We start from the raw sequence: 17,259 nt of genomic DNA, 5'->3' as shown, positions 1-17,259 counted from the left end.
ATTTATTTATTAATATAAATAATTTTTAATTTATTTAATTAGATATGTGTATAAATTTTTTAATTTTCATTTGATATTATTTATATAAAAAAAAAGGTGTTGTAATTGTTTTCATGTTTTTTTTTTTGAAAAAAAATTATTAGGCCCGTGAAAGACAAGTATGATCTGCTGGCCATAGTTGAGTTCCTTATTTTCTTTTTATTGGAAAGTTCAATGGGCCTTGTTCTTGACAATTGAGCAGCCGTCTCTCGTGCTCAATCTCTCCTATGTCAGATTTCAGCAACTTTCAATTTCATGTTATTACCATCATGCCATATGACTTTCTCAACCATGCTAGAATATAAGCAGATATACAAGTCTCCTAGACCAACTCTGTTCTGTATGTTTCATGAGTGATGTACAGTACATAGACTTCGTTTTGCAGATAAAAGCGTGGTGGAGATTAATGTGCATTTTGCAGATAAAAGCGTGGTGGAGATTAATGTGCATGACCTTTGAAATATATATATATATATATATATATATATATAGAAGACTTTTCAAGTCAACTAAGCATTCATTATTGTAAGTAGTGCATCTAGCTATATCGATCGCCTCCTGATGTATTTATTTATTTTCCTAATTTTGATGGCTATCATGTCGCTACTCATTTCTTTATCCTCCAAACTTTCCCGGAAACAACCAAGCTCACTTTACTAATTACACAACCCAATTTCTCCTATACTGCTTCCTCTTTGCCAAAATGAACTACCCAGTTTTTTCGCTATCTCCTTCCCCTTCACTTTTTGTTATTGTGTTGTTGCTCTTCGTTCAGGTTCCTTCATCTGTCAGCAACAGTGCCCTGTTCAATGAATGTAGTAATAAGTTTGTGTGTGGGAATATTTCCGCGGATTTTCCTTTCTGGGGAACTGGCAGACCACCTGCCTGTGGCATTCCTGAATTGGAGCTCAAGTGTGAGGATAATATCGCCAAGATGAATATTAATCAGGTTGCATATCGTGTTCTGGACATCAATCAGGATGATGGAATTCTCAGGATTGCAAGAGAGGACTACTTGGTTGGATTGTGTCCGCCTCAATTCGTGAACAGCACGTTCAATCCGAAGGTTTTCGAGTCTGTTGAGGGTTACACAAATCTTACATTTATTTATGGTTGCATGGCTGCTCCTACAGCCATGCCTGTTCCTGGGCTATTCACTTGCAAAATAAACGCGGTAAATAATCAAAGTGGTTATATCCAAGCAGGAGATACCGGTCCTGGCGACTGTTATGGTAGTGTCTTTGTGCCAATTTCTATTACAGATTTGTCACCAGTCATTATTATGCCAGATTTGGAACAAAGCTTGAAAGAAGGATTTGAGGTAAGATGGAAGGTCGATGGTGAGGCTTGCAGGGAATGCAACAGCTCTTCAGGAGTTTGTGGTATTGACTCTGTCACTAATCAAACAACTTGTTACTGTCTGAATCAATCAAGTGGATCAAGAACATGTGCTCTTCCTGGCTCGACACCAAATGCTGCTCCTGCTATTCCAGCTCCAGGTATATGCCTCAACTTCTCCTCAAATCAGTTCATGAAGTCCTCCAGTCACTGCTTGATGCTTCACACACCATGGTTCCTTAATTCCCTGTTTTGTTCCTTTAATTTTATTTTAAGTATACTTGGAGTCTTGGACAGAATAAAAGAAATCTTTATCATGTTTTATCAATATGACGATGGTGATCTCTTAGAACCACTTGAAGGAGGCTCAAACTGCAGAACTAGACCATGGGAATAAGGGACAGCTTTCTGGTTAGGAAACGGTCACACCATAGTTAAATTGATGCCCATGGTGTCTTATCATACAACTAGTCGTAGGAAATCTTGATGGCATGTTCTGCAGAATTTTTTAACTTGTCTGCTTTAAGAATTGCCTAAATTATTATTCAGTCCTCGTTTTATTAGAAAAATAATTAGTTAGTCCTTCTGATTAAAAAAAAAAGACAATATTATATCCCTATGTTTTCATTTCCACGTCATTCCTAAGTGTTTGTTAATGGATTGTTGAGTTATCACCAAATTGTTTTTCCCAATATTACCTTTTGAATTAAAATAAATTTACCAGGTCGATCCTCTCAGGATCTAAGTCGTGGGGGTTAAATAAATTGAACTTGGTCAATCCAAGTTTTTTTTTTTTTTTAAAAAACCCGGATATTATAACTATGAAATTCCGCATTTTTAACATGCATGTGATTGTTGCTTTATGGAGAAATGCATATTCCTTGACGCTGGACCGGCAAAGTACCGGACAAAAATATAAAAACAAGTTTGATAGTTGGAGGGCTTGTAATAGTTATTAACTAGTTTCTTTGGATAGGATAAAAATGTTTTTGAATATATAAAAAAAACTCAAGCCACATCGAAGTGACATTGTTATTAGTGCGATTCACCTTTTTTTCTTGCTATGTTTTTATTTATATTTTTCAAGTTCATTAATTAAAATGAAATTTTTAAACAATTTTATTCGTTAATGACAAATTATTTTTTGTAGTTTTCATTTTTAAAAAAATAAAATAATCTGAATCACGGATTGACTAAATATTAATAAAAAAGTCAGGTTGAGGGTTTTTAGCACTTTTTTTATATAAAAATCTTTTGGTTTTTTTTTTTGTTGCCAATTCTATTATTTAATGTGGGGTTTTTATTGAACTTTATCATTTGATATTGAATTAATAATAAATTAATTTTGATATTTTCTATCATATAATTAATAAAATAAAAATTAATTCGACCCAATAGAATTCATAACTCAGCTTACAGAGTTGACAAGCAGACTAAATATTAATAAAAAAAATTAGATGAGAAACTTTTCAAGTTTAAATCATTATGGCGAATTCAATAACAATACCACAAAGTTTTGAACAATCCAAATGTGGTTTTTATTATTTCAAAAAATTTGTATTTAGCCCGCAATGAAAGTGCGGGTGGATAAACTAGTAATAATGAAATCCATGCAGCATATGTTCATTTATTAGCTTTACGTCTTATTTTGTATGTAAATTAAATCTTGCAATCTCATGTTAATATTTAAACTTTATGCTTTATAAAAAGCAATGAACTTTTTATTTTTCAAGGATGTAATTCGATTATAAATGAAGTGAGGGGCGGAGAAGTATATATTGTGACATTAAAATATAATATCGTCAACTTTAATGTAGTTTTAGTTTGAATGTACAAGGTTACATGTTAATAATTCAACTTCTAAATGAATATATTGTGTCATTTATATGCCATATAAATAAATCTAATAATTACATTTCCTATAAATACATAATCTTCACAATCTTTATTCCAACAATAAACGCAGTCCCAACACGAACAACTCCCTAACATTATTTGATGTCCTGTTACAGGATCTTCTAGGAGTCGTAGGCGACTACATATTGCTGTAGGTAAATATTATCATAAGAAATCCAGTCTTCTCGTTTGATGATTATGGTATTGATGATGATGCATCTTAAATTATAGGCATATCAGCAGCTGTGGCAGCGATAATAACTTTTTCCGTAATTACAATATGTCTCACTAGAAGAAAAGGTTCATTTAGTGCCGTCATAGCAATGATATTCAAGCCGAAGAATTCGCAGCATGTTGACAGTGTTGAAACATTTATGATGGACTACCATTCTCATATTCATATTCAGATATCAAGAAAATGACCAGCTCATTCGTCAATATACTAGGTCAGGGGGGGTTTGGTTATGTATACAGAGGAAAGTTATCAGACGGTCGTCTCGTGGCTGTAAAAGTCCTAAAAGAGTCAAAAGGTGATGGAGAAAAGTTCATGAACGAAGTTGCAAGCATCAGTAGAACTTCCCACGTGAATGTAGTTGCCCTTTTGGGTTTCTACTACGAGAGGAATAAAAGATCTTTGATCTATGAATTCATGCCCAATAGATCTTTAGATAGCTTCCTATCTGATAAAGGATCCCCACATACAAACTGTCGTTTAGAATGGAAAAAATTATATGAAATTACAGTTGGTATTGCAAGAGGTTTGGAGTACTTGCATATAGGTTGTAACACTCGGATTGTGGATTTTGATATAAAACCTCACAACATTCTTCTTGATGAAGACTTTTGTCCAAAGATCTCAGATTTTGGTCTCGCGAAGCTATGCAAGAGCAAAGTAAGTATGATTTCGATGATAGGTGCACGAGGGACTGTGGGTTACATAGCACCTGAAGTATTCTGCAGATCTTTTGGAGGAGTTACTTACAAGTCTGATGTGTATAGTTATGGAATGATGGTTCTTGAAATGGTCAAACAAAGGAAAGACTTTGATATGGGATCGTTGGAAACCAACGAGATGTATTTCCCGGATTGGTTTTATATGTATCTTGAATCAGGAAAGATTTCAACACTTCATGGAGGTATAACGAAAGAGGAAGAAGAGATTGTTGAAAAGATGATCTTAGTGGGTTTGTGGTGCATCCAAACCATTCCATCACATAGACCGTCAATGACAAAGGTGGTAGAAATGTTTGAAGGCAGTCTTCATTCTATGCAAATTCCACCGAGACCTTCCTTTTCTTCTCCTAAAAGATCCGCTCAAGAGCACTCTTCCACTATATCATCACTGCTTGACGTGTCATTACAGGGAGATGAGGTAAACAGATTGCCTGCTGATGAAAGTGACATGTAACTGGAAACTGAAAACTTAATGTTGCCTGATAAAATTAATCAAACCGGTATTTGGTCTTCATCTAAGAGCACTATTTCGACTTTGATATAGCTCATGTACGAGAGGACACTCGCTTAGTGCTGGTAAGAAAGACTACCTTCTCACCTTCTCTCTCTCTCTCTGTTTTTTTTTTTTTTGTCAATGATGTAAAACAATTCTAGTTTGCACTTCATGTTCGATATGTGGGAGGTGCAGAATTGATCTGTTCCTGCTTGCTTGTCATTGTTTACAATTTCAAAGTTTAGACAAGACTCGGAGGTTGAGCTTATTATTACTTATGGTTAATTTCATCGAGGCTTCATTGCAATTTCAAAGTTTAGATAAGACTCCGAGGTTGAGCTTATTATTACAAATGGTTAATGTCATCAATGCTTCGTTACTCAGATGTTCAATATATTTCTTACTGGTATTCGTATTTTGCTTGAGCAGCTGAATTAAAATGGAATCGTCTAGGTTCGAGATATATCCCCACCCACAACCTAAATACTCTTATTGTTAGAGATATTATTTATCAACTTAATGGCTAGAAGTTGCCTCCTTGATCGATTACATGCTTCTTAACTCCATCAAATTATCTTTCATTAGCTAATGTGCATAATATAACTTTTTTGTCTCCAAACAATTATAAAATAATTAAAAGTTGTTGTAATTATTTAAGGGTTATGTTTGATTTTCGCAATTGATTTATTTTCTCAATGATGATTTTGTTAGAATTGTAGCGATAGTTTTTCACCATTTAATTAATTTTCACCTAGAAAATGTCCATGCACTATATCAACTTGGATGCTTTTGTAAAAATATTTCTGGTTATATGCCTTTGGATATAATTAAAGATAATTATCTAATTTATTGTCTTCATAACTACCATGCACTTTTTAATTTTCTAACAATCATGTAACAACTACATTTTTCTAACAACTTTTTTATTTTTAAAATTCTTGTAATAATTACAACTATTTAATTCTCTAATTTATTTTCTTTCTAACAACTAAATCTTATATATACAATGCACTTTTTGAATATGAAAAATACAAGAACCTAAATATTTTATTGCACTTTAAAAAATTTGTTGGGTATTTCCGATCATTTTTTATCTTATTATTTCTATATCTCTTATTTTTTAGGCCTATTGAATGTCAGAGATAGCATTGTGTAAAGAAAATATCTTTAAAAAAAGTTTCTATACACATCTCGAGTTTTGTTTGTTATTTTTTTTTATTCTGTTTTCCACCTTAGTATTTTTACCATAAAAAACATAATTTATAAAATTAGTATAGTATATACTTTATGCTTTATACAAAAAATGAGCTTAGTTATTTTTTAAGAATTTCATTACATTATAATTGAAGAGATGGGAGGAGAAGAATATATTTTGACATTAAAATATTGTAATTCATAATATAAACTTCAATGTAGTTTTAGTTTGAATGTGTAAGGTCACTTACCGATAAGTCAACCTCTAAATAAAAAATTATTGTTTTTTATCATATGATATATAAATAAATCTTTAACAATACTATATTCCACCATCATCAATCACCACCCCTTTAAATAAAAATACCACTATTATTATTCAAATCTCAACTCCCACTTCACCAACAACATCACCCCTCAACCACCATTATGTTTTTAAACACCAACAATTATCTTACCACCACCATCATCACCACCTCCATCACCACCAAACTTTCAAATTACTTATCAAATATTAGAAAATTTGTAAATTATTTTATATAAATGTTTTTTTTTCAATATCATTACTAATAGTACAATAAAAAATATTTAATAATTTTAGAATTCATATAAATTGCAAAAAAGAATTTAAATATTTTTCCTAATATATTGTATTTTATTTTAATTAATTTTAATTTCCCTACCAAATATCACACCAATTAATTTTAGAAACTAAATAAACAAACTCATATTAGGGCTATATTAACAATCACACATTTTTTTTTTAATTTTATCAATACAATATAGTTACGGGAATAATAATTAATTACAAAATTTATTTTTATTTTTCTAGTTATTAATAGTCATATGCCCCCGACTGCCATGTAGCTTATTAATTTTCAAAACCTGTTTTTATTTAATTCTATAATAATTAAAATGAATATTTATAAAAATTAAAATAATTTAAATTAGAGAGAGAAAAAAATGCATTTCTCACTCTCTCTCTCTTTTTGACAAAAGAATATTTTGTTTTACCAAGAACATAATTATTTGAATGAAACCTCAATGCAATTAAAATAAATAAATATAATAACTCAAACGATTTTAAATTTAAGAAGAAAAAATGTATTTTTTTGCCAAAATCCCCTTTTCTTATTTATTTATTTTTGTTCTGATTAAAACCTTTTTTTAGAAATATGATTTTTTAAATAAAAACTCATCATCACCTGAAAAGAAAATTTCAATTGCAAAAAATAAAAAATCAAGCCTTGATAATTTTTACGTAGAAGAATGAAAAAATAAAAATAAAAATAAAAATAAAATTGAAATGTATAAAATACCATAATTTTTAATGTTAAAGTAACAAGGATAGTATGATCTTCGCAAATGTAAACACACCCATAACAATCCTTTATCTGGTACAGTTAATGAGAAAAATGAGGCTCTATATAAGAAAAATGAGTTACTTTTATAAAAGATGGACATAGAACATTAGTCTATGATTCTTGTAGGTTGGAGGTGGTGTCCATCTCGTGACCACAGTCCCAACGCGAACAACTCCCTAACATTATTTGATGTCCTGTTACAGGATCTACTCGGACTAGGCGACTATGGATTGCTTTGGGTAAGTAAATATAATCATAAGAAAGCTGATATTCTTTTTTAACGATGATATCGATGATGAAGCATCTTAAATTACAGGCACATCAGCAGCTGCGGCAGCGATAATGACTTTTTCCATAATTACAATATATCTCACTAGAAGAAAAGGTTCTTTTAGTGCTGTCATAGCAATGACCTTCAGGCTAAAGAAATCACAGCATGTTGGCAGGGTTAAAACATTTATGATGGACTATCATTCTCTTACTCCACGACGTTATTCATATTCAGAAATCAAGAAAATGACCAACTCATTCGTCTATACACTAGGCCAGGGAGGATTTGGTAATGTATACAGAGGAAAGTTACCAGACGACGGTCATCTTGTAGCTGTAAAAGTCCTAAAAGAGTCCAAAGGTGATGGAGAAGAGTTCATGAATGAAGTTGCAAGCATCAGTAGAACTTCCCACGTGAATGTAGTTACCCTTTTGGGTTTCTGCTACGAGAGGAATAAAAGAGCTTTGATTTATGAATTCATGCCCAATGGATCTTTAGATAGGTTTATATCTGATAAAGGAACCCCACTTACAAACTGTCGTTTAGAATGGAAAAAATTATATGAAATTGCAGTTGGTATTGCTAGAGGTCTGGAGTACTTGCATAGAGGATGTAACACTCGGATTGTGCATTTTGACATAAAGCCTCACAACATTCTTCTTGATGATGAATTTTGTCCAAAGATCTCTGATTTTGGTCTCGCGAAGCTATGCCAGAGCAAAGCAAGTAAGATTTCGATGATAGGTGCAAGAGGGACTGTTGGTTACATAGCACCTGAAGTATTCTGCAGATCTTTTGGAGGAGTAACTTACAAGTCTGATGTGTATAGTTATGGAATGATGGTTCTTGAAATGGTCGGACAAAGGAAAGACTTTGATATGGGATCATTGGAAACCAACGAGATGTATTTCCCAGATTGGTTTTATATGTATCTTGAACCAGGAAAGATTTCAACACTTTGTGGAGGTACAACGGAAGAGGAAGAAGAGATTGTTGAAAAGATGATCTTAGTTGGTTTGTGGTGCATCCAAACCATTCCATCACATAGACCATCAATGACAAAGGTGTTAGAGATGTTTGAAGGCAGTCTTCAGTCTTTGCAAATTCCACCGAGACCTTCCTTTTCTTCTCCTAGAAGATCCGCTCAAGAGCACTCTTCCACTGTATCATCACTGCCTTGCGGGTCATCGCAGGGAGATGAGGTAAACAAATTGCCTGCTGATGGAAGTGACTTGTAACCGGAAACTGAAAACATTTTGTCCATGATGTTAACAAATTCTAGTATGTACTTGATGTTCAATATGTGGGAAGTGTAGAATTGATCTGTTCCTGCTTGCTTGTCATTGTTTATAATTTCAAGGTTTAGACAAGACTAAGAGGCCGAGCTTTATTATTGCTTATGGTTAATGTCATCAAAGCTTCATTGCAATTTTCAAAGCGAACTTCTATATGTTTCTTATTCTGGTCATTATAACGACCATGAACCTGAACGGCCAACTTAGGAGGCATAAAGTGAATTCATTTATCGAAGATGAAATAGCAGGAACCAATCCCTGCTTACAAGGCTCCAGGGAAGACGAAACAAAAGGAAGGGAGGCTGTAATAACACATTACAAATAGATGTTCCCTTTCACCTGCACTCGACAGAGAACGAAAGAGTTAAGAAACCTGCTGGTAGTAGAATATAATTCAGTATGCCATCAAATAGCGGAGATTAATGTGCGCATACCTTTGCATTCAAGTCACCCGAGGATTAAATATTTTAAATAATGCATTTATTTTTTATGTATTTATTTTTGTTACTCATTTCTTAATTTATCCTCTGAACTTTCCCAGAAACAACAAAGCCCATTTTGCTAACACACAATTCCATTTTGAAACCCAATGTCACGCAATCGGTTTCATTCTTCTATTTAATTTAATTTAATTTCTATACATTTATTTCTTAGTTTACTATCCCAGTCCATACTCAAAGTGCGTTTTGTATTTGTCATAGCACTCCAATTTGATGTCCCATCCCTGCAAGTTGTAGCTTGTGGGGATATCACAGTCCAATTTTTTTAATATACAACATTTTACTGACATGACCATAGCCTTAAAACAAATAATTCAATTTTACCGATTTTTTTTACTCCAAAAGGTTTTCTCAAACTAATCTACAATTTTCTCAGTAATTGTTAATTATAAATACAAGTTTGATAGTTGGAGGAGGGCTTGTAATATAGTTATTAACTAGTTTCTGGGATCAAATAATTTTTTTTAATCCATTATTAAACTTGATTTAATAAGTTAACCTTCAAATATTTTTATTTAATTCTTTATCTAACTTGTGTTTAAAATTAATCTACATAAAAATGATTTAATGTGATCTAATTTACTTAATGAGTTTTAAAAAAATCAGATAACTAATAAAAAAATATGATTTGGATTTTAAAAAAAATCAAGATGATATTTATTTTTTAATATTAAAATACTAATATATTAGATCGACCTAAGCTTTATGGTTTCATTCGTCAAACCTGTAATTTAGATCATAGACTTTACTAAATTTAACAATTTTTTTTTATATTTTTATATAATAACAAAGATAAATACTTGTAAAATTAAATATCAATTAAATATCAAAATATTTGTTTGTGACTATGATAATTTCATAAAACAAAATTATAAAAATCAATTCTAAATAACTCACTTGTTGAAGAATTATATATATATATATATATATATATATATATATATATATAATTGATTCCATCTAATTAATGAGAATAGGGCCGTCCATGATGTATTTCTATTGTGATAGGTCCAATATGGTTTTGGCAAAGCTGTCCTTTAAAAAAAAAAAAAAAACCTTACAGAATTGGGAGCACAAGTTGGTTTGTACTGATGATATGTTATATCCATAACCATATCTGGAATTAAACCAACGCAAAGGGTCTCAAACCATAGATAAATTCTTACTTTACAATATTCCCGATTTCATGTAATTATCATAAACCACATATATAATTTTCCAAACTATGCGAGGATTTTTTTGCGTGTCCTTTTAATATATTTGACCGATTCTGTTCTCTTCTTTTAGTCCCCAAGACAGTGATGCATAGCATACAAGACTTCATTTTGCAAACGGAGGCCTCGTAGAAAGAAATTAATGTATTGCGCTCACATCTATCCCTTTCTGAAGTATTTATTTACCTGAAATTGATAATTAGCACGCCAGAACTTTATACTCGAAACTATCCCTGAAGCAACCAAGCCCATTTTGCTAACACACAATTCCATTTCTTCTATGCTACTTCCTCTTGCCAGAATGAATTCCTCGGTCTTTTCTTTTCTTTCAGATTTTGTTCTTGTATTGCTGCTCTTCATTCAAGTCCCTTCATCCTCGAGCAACGATGACCTGTTCACTGCCTGTAGTAAAAAGTTTGTATGTGGGCATATTTCCGCGGGTTTTCCGTTCTGGGGAAATGACAGCTCACCTGCCTGTGGCCTTCCTGAATTGGAGCTCAGGTGTGAGAATAATGATATCACCAAGATGAATATCAATGGGGTTGCATATCGTGTTTTGGAAATCAATTGGGGAACTCTCAAGATTGCAAGAGAGGACTCCTTGATTGGATTAACGTGTTCACCTCGATTTATGAACAGCACGTTCAATCCTAAGGTTTTCGAGTCTGTTGAGGGTTACACAAATCTTACATTCATTTATGGTTGCAAGGATGCTCCTACAACCATACCTGCAGATACAATACCTTTCACTTGCAAAATAAATGAGGTTAATGATCAAGGTGTTTATATCCAAGAAGGAGATACTGGTCCTGGGGAATGCTATCGTAGTGTCTTTGTGCCAGTTTCTATAACAGATAGGCCACGGCCACCGTTCTGGAATATGCAAGCTTGGGAAGAACACTTGAGAAAAGGATTCGAGGTAAGATGGAAGGTCGATAGGCCGGAGGCGTGTGGGGAATGCATCAGGTCTAAAGGAGCTTGTGGTATTGAGCATGTAACTAATCAAACAACTTGTTACTGTCAAAAACAATCAAGAGGATCAAAAACATGTGCTCGAGGTATGTACCTCAACTTCTCCTCGAATCAGTTTATGATGAAATCCAGTCACTTGTTGATGCTTCACACACCTTAGTTCCGTTCCTGTTTTGTTATTTTAATTTTATTTTAAATAGACTTGGACAGAAGTAAACATCAATATGATGATGATGATGATTGTTGGGTCATTCAAGCAATCAAACACACATCAAATTTACGTGGTTCAGCAACTTGCCAACTCCACGGAGCTACTGGTTTGTATTAATCAAGCTTAGAAACAATACAAACAACAAAATAAGGAGGAGGAGAAAATTCTTCTCAACTCAACTCAACTCTCCCTAGCTCTCTCTCTGTGTTTCTCTCTTGTTCTCTATCTTGTTCTCTCTGCTACGTCTCACATCTCAGCTCTCAATAGCACCCTCTATTTATAGCTGATATGGGAGACAATCTTCTTTATTTAGTCAATTATGGTGGCCACCGTTTTCTTTGTTTAGGCACCCACCATTGACTCTTACCATGCAGCCACGTTTGATAGCAGCCATGCTTGACATGGCTGCCACCACCACCATCTTGTGTCCACACATAACAATCTCCCACTTGGACACAAATGGTGCTAGATCTGTCTTTTAATCTCTGAGACCAACTGAAGTTTTACACAGCTTCAGTTTATCAAGAGTAACTCCTTTGGTTAACATGTCAGCTGGATTCTTGCTTCCGTAGATCTTTTCTAGCATCGGTTGCTCCTCGTCTAGCAATTGTCGGATGAAGTGATATTTGATCTGAATATGCTTCGTCCTGGAGTGAAATGCTGGATTCTTGGCAAGGAAGATTGCACTCTGACTGTCGCTATACAAAATACCCTTTTCATTCATCTTGCCCAATTCTTTCAGGAAACTCTGTAGCCATACTATCTCTTTTGCAGATTCTGAAACTGCAACATATTCAGCTTCGGTTGTTGAAAGAGCGACGATCTTTTGTAAGGTCGAACTCCAGGAAACAGCAGTCCCTCCTAGAGTATATACATATCCTGTAGTGCTCTTTCTGCTATCAAAGTCTCCTGCTAGATCAGCGTCTACAAAACCTTCAAGTTTCAAACCACCAGCTGTGAAGGTAAGACATGTCTCTGATGAACCTTTTAAGTATCTCATGATCCATTTCACCGCCTCCCAATGTTGCTTTCCAGGATTGCTCATATATCGACTTACAACTCCCACGTCATGGGCAATGTCTGGTCTGGTACAGACCATAGCATACATCAAAGAGCCGATAGCTGAGGCGTATGGAATCTTATCCATGTATCCACTTTCTAGCTCAGTTTTTGGTGACTGGTCTTTGCTAAGCTTGAAATGATTCCCCAGAGGTGTACTTACTGGTTTAGCATTATCCATACTAAACCTGCTGAGAACCTTCTTGACATACTCTGTTTGTGAAAGCTTTAGTATGCCTTTGTCTTGATCTCTAATGATTCTCATGCCAAGTATTTGTTTAGCAGCTCCCAGATCCTTCATTTCAAACTGTTTTGATAATTGTTGTTTCAGCTTGTCAATCTCCTCAATGTTGGATCCTGCAATCAACATATCATCCACATATAATAGTAGAATGATGTAGGAGTTGTCAAAAGGTTTGACATAGCAACAATGATCAGCCTGGCATCTTGTGTATCCCGAACTACACATGAAGTTGTCAAACTTCTTGTACCACTGTCTTGGAGCTTGCTTCAAACCGTATAGGCTTTTCTTTAGCTTGCAGACTTGGTTCTCCTTTCCTTGTATTTCAAACCCCTCTGGTTGTTGCATGTAAATGTCTTCCTCCAATTCTCCATGAAGAAAGGCTGTTTTTACATCTAATTGTTCAAGATGTAAATTCTCTGCTGCTACTATCCCCAGAACAACTCTGATGGTTGTGAGCTTCACAACTGGAGAAAATATCTCAGAGTAGTCAATCCCTTTCTTTTGTTGAAACCCTTTTAAAACAAGTCTTGCCTTGAACCGTTTGCTTCCATTATGCTCAGTCTTTACTCTGTAGACCCACTTGTTTTGCAAAGCCTTCTTTCCTTCAGGTAGTGTGGTCAGCTCCCAAGTCTTGTTCTTCAGCAACGAACTCATCTCATCCTTCATGGCTAACTCCCACTTGCTTGAGTTTCCATCTTGTAAGGATTCTTCATAACTTAGCGGCTCACCACCATCTGTCAGTAAAATATAATTCAGTAGAAGTGTGAACCGTTGTGGGGGCTTTATAGTCCTTGAAGACCTGCGAACATAAACAATTGGTTCACTTGGCTCTGCATCGTTTTGGGTAGTGGTGGGTACAGATGTGCTTGAATCTTCTTGTAAAGACTCTTGAGTTTTATTTTGCTCGGTAACATCGAGAAGCCCTTCTAATATGATGAATTCAGATTTTTGTGGACTTGTATCTGAATCAGTCATATCTGTTTCTGCACTTGATCTGTCTTTGTACAAAACTTTCTCATTGAAGATCACGTTCCTGCTTCTGATAATCTTTCTGTTCTGATCATCCCAGAACCAAAATCCAAATTCTTCATCTCCATAGCCAATGAAGAAACATTTCTTGGATTTGGCATCTAGCTTGTTGCGAGCATCATAATCTATATGCACATAGGAAACACACCCAAAGACCTTTAAATGAGAGAGTTGTACCTATTTTCCTCTCCATACTTCCTCGGGCAATCTGAACTCCAAAGGAACTGATGGTCCACGGTTGATCAAGTAAACTGCAGTATGAACTGCGTCAGCCCAGAATGTTTGAGGTAGCCCTGAATGCAACCTCATGCTTCTAGCTCGTTCATTGATGGTCAAGTTCATTCGTTCAGCAATGCCATTCTGTTGTGGTGTGCCTGGAATGGTCTTTTCCATTCTGATACCATTAACATCACAATACTCCTTGAAACCTCCATCAATGTATTCTCCTCCATTATCAGATCTTAAGCATTTCAACTTCAAACCTGATTCATTTTCAACCATAGCCTTCCACTTCTTGAATGTTTCAAACACATCAGATTTATTTTTCAGAAAGTAGACCCATACCTTTCTGCTGAAATCATCAATGAAAGTTATGTAATGCCGAGAACCTCCAAGAGATGCCACTGGAGAAGGTCCCCATAAATCTGTGTGCACCAGTTCTAGTTTTCTTGGTCTTAAGGCCCTGCCAACCTTTAAGAAACTGAGCTTCTTCTGTTTTCCAAGAACACAGCTTTCACAAATGTCTAGATCAACATTTTTAAGCTCTGGCAGTTTTCCCTTCGACTGAAGTATCTTCATCCCCTTTTGACTCATATGGCCGAGTCTACAGTGCCATAGTTGTGCTTGATTTTCTGCTTCAGTAGAGGCAATAATATCTGCAAATCTTGTGGTCATATACAGGGTGCCGGTTTTCTTTCCACGAGCCAAAATCATTGCTCCCTTTGATACCTTCCACATACCTCCAGAAAAAAGGATTGAATGACCACTTTCATCAAGTTGTCCGACTGAGATCAACTTCTTCTTTAGTCCAGGAACATGCCTTACATTTTGCAAGTTCCATGTAGATCCATTCATTGTCTTGATCTGCACTTCTCCTATACCCACAATCTTCATTGGTTGTCCATCGGCCAGATAGACTACACCGTGATCTCCAGCAACATAGTTTTGCATCATCTCATGGTGTGGTGTACAGTGGAATGAAGCACCAGAATCAAGAATCCAATCATCAATTGGACTTTGTACAGCAAGAATCAAAGCGTCTTGCACCTCATCTGTGGTAGCGTTTGCAGAGTCAGCTTCAGGTTTTTTCAGTTTTGTGCAATTCCTCATGAAATGACCAGGTTTGCCACAATTCCAACATTCAACCTGCTTTCTGGGTCCGGACTTGCTTTTACTTCTGTATCTTGATTTGGATCTGCCTCTGGATAAGCCTCTATCCTGTCTCCTCCCTCGAGTGTTAATGTTGAGAGCTGATCCTGAACTTGAACTTTCACCTGAGTCTTTCCTTCGCACTTCTTCAGTTAAAATCAAGTCTCGGATGTCATCATATTTCAGTTTGGATTTTCCAGCTGAATTCCTCACGGCTGTCCTCATACCTTCCCAACTGCTTGGAAGTGAAGCTAGCAAAATGAGTGCACGGATCTCATCATCAAACTCAATCTCTACAGATGACAATTGATTTGTGATGGTATTAAAGTTGTTGAGATGTTGCGTGACGGAGGTGCCTTCTGTCATTTTCAAGTTGAACAACTTCTTCATCAAGTGCACTTTATTATTTGTCGAGGGCTTCTCATACATCCCAGACAAGGCTTCCATTAGTCTTGCAGTGGATCTTTCTTTTGTAACATTGTGAGCAACTCTTCTTGATAAGGATAGTCGGATAATACCCAAAACTTGTCTATCAAGAAGCAACCAATCTTCTTCTGGCATATTTTCTGGTTTGCTCCCCAATAGAGGAAGATGAAGTTTCTTCCCATATAAATAGTCTTCAATTTGCATTTTCCAATATCCAAAATCTGTTCCATCAAATTTTTCAATTCCCGCAGCCTTTATTTCATCTGCCATTTTTACTGTATCTCCGATTTGAATTTGTCAAATCTGACCTTACAGATGTGTCCGGAACGACCAAAAATATTGGAAACAACACTGAGATCACCCCAATCGGACTTCGGATGGCTCATATCTTAACAATCAAAGTTTTGGATCAACGGACGGTGCAGATGAAGCCGCATGTCAGGGCAGAATAGTGTCTGCGAAGCACCGGATCAAAACTCACTTTGATGACGTGTCAAGATTATATGGCATCCACGTAGGAGAACCGGGACCCACTTTTGCTGATGTGGCAAATGCACGCGCGATTGTTGCTGACGTGTCAGTGTCTGACGTGGCTGCTGACTTGGTGGATGACGTGTCGGTTGACTTGATGAGGTGGCAGGTGACGTGTCAGGAGACTGTACGGTATTGCTGGCGTGGCTGATGACGTGGCGGGTCAACCCGGTTCAGATGCAGGCATCCGGGCAGAGACGACGCGTGGAGAGCGTGCTGCGCGTGGGCGCGTGTAGGCAGTGGCTTCGTCGGCGCGTGTGGGCGCGTGCGGGAATGCAGGACGTCGGTTCTTCGCCGGGTTTTCACCAGTGAATTCGTCTTCCCTTGCTCTTCACGATGGTATGTTCAAAAACACGTTTTGAGCACTTTGATTTTTGAGTTTGGATCAAACACCCTCCTTTTTAAGAACAAGCTCTGATACCAGTTGTTGGGTCATTCAAGCAATCAAACACACATCTAATTTACGTGGTTCGGCAACTTGCCTACTCCACGGAGCTACTGGTTTGTATTAATCAAGCTTAGAAACAATACAAACAACAAAACAAGGAGGAGGAGAAAATTCTTCTCAACTCAACTCAACTCTCCCTAGCTCTCTCTCTGTGTTTCTCTCTTGTTCTCTATCTTGTTCTCTCTGCTACGTCTCACATCTCAGCTCTCAATAGCACCCTCTATTTATAGCTGATATGGGAGACAATCTTCTTTATTTAGTCAATTATGGTGGCCACCGTTTTCTTTGTTTAGGCACCCACTATTGACTCTTACCATGCAGCCATGTTTGACAGCAGCCATGTCAATGCCACCACCATCATCTTGTGTCCACACATAACAATGATGATGATGATGATGATGATTTCTTAGAAG

The 17,259-nt window shown here is 35.7% G+C and overlaps 1 protein-coding gene and 1 pseudogene across 1 annotated transcript; both read left to right on the top strand.

The window, feature by feature from the left end:
• Positions 1-547: 547 nt before the first annotated feature.
• On the top strand, positions 548-5,044 carry LOC133671350 (LEAF RUST 10 DISEASE-RESISTANCE LOCUS RECEPTOR-LIKE PROTEIN KINASE-like 2.4; annotated as a pseudogene).
• Positions 5,045-7,600: 2,556 nt separating this feature from the next.
• LOC133671352 (PR5-like receptor kinase) lies at positions 7,601-8,821 on the top strand. The gene has a single exon (XM_062092090.1). The coding sequence runs from the start codon at positions 7,621-7,623 to the stop codon at positions 8,785-8,787; it is 1,167 nt and encodes a 388-aa protein (XP_061948074.1). The 5' UTR covers positions 7,601-7,620; the 3' UTR covers positions 8,788-8,821.
• Positions 8,822-17,259: the final 8,438 nt, after the last annotated feature.

The sequence above is a fragment of the Populus nigra genome, chromosome 13 (genome assembly GCF_951802175.1).
Source record: "Populus nigra chromosome 13, ddPopNigr1.1, whole genome shotgun sequence".
Classification (NCBI taxonomy): Eukaryota; Viridiplantae; Streptophyta; class Magnoliopsida; order Malpighiales; family Salicaceae; genus Populus; species Populus nigra.
Note: the sequence above shows the minus strand (reverse complement) of the source record. Positions and strands in the feature narration are given on the sequence as shown.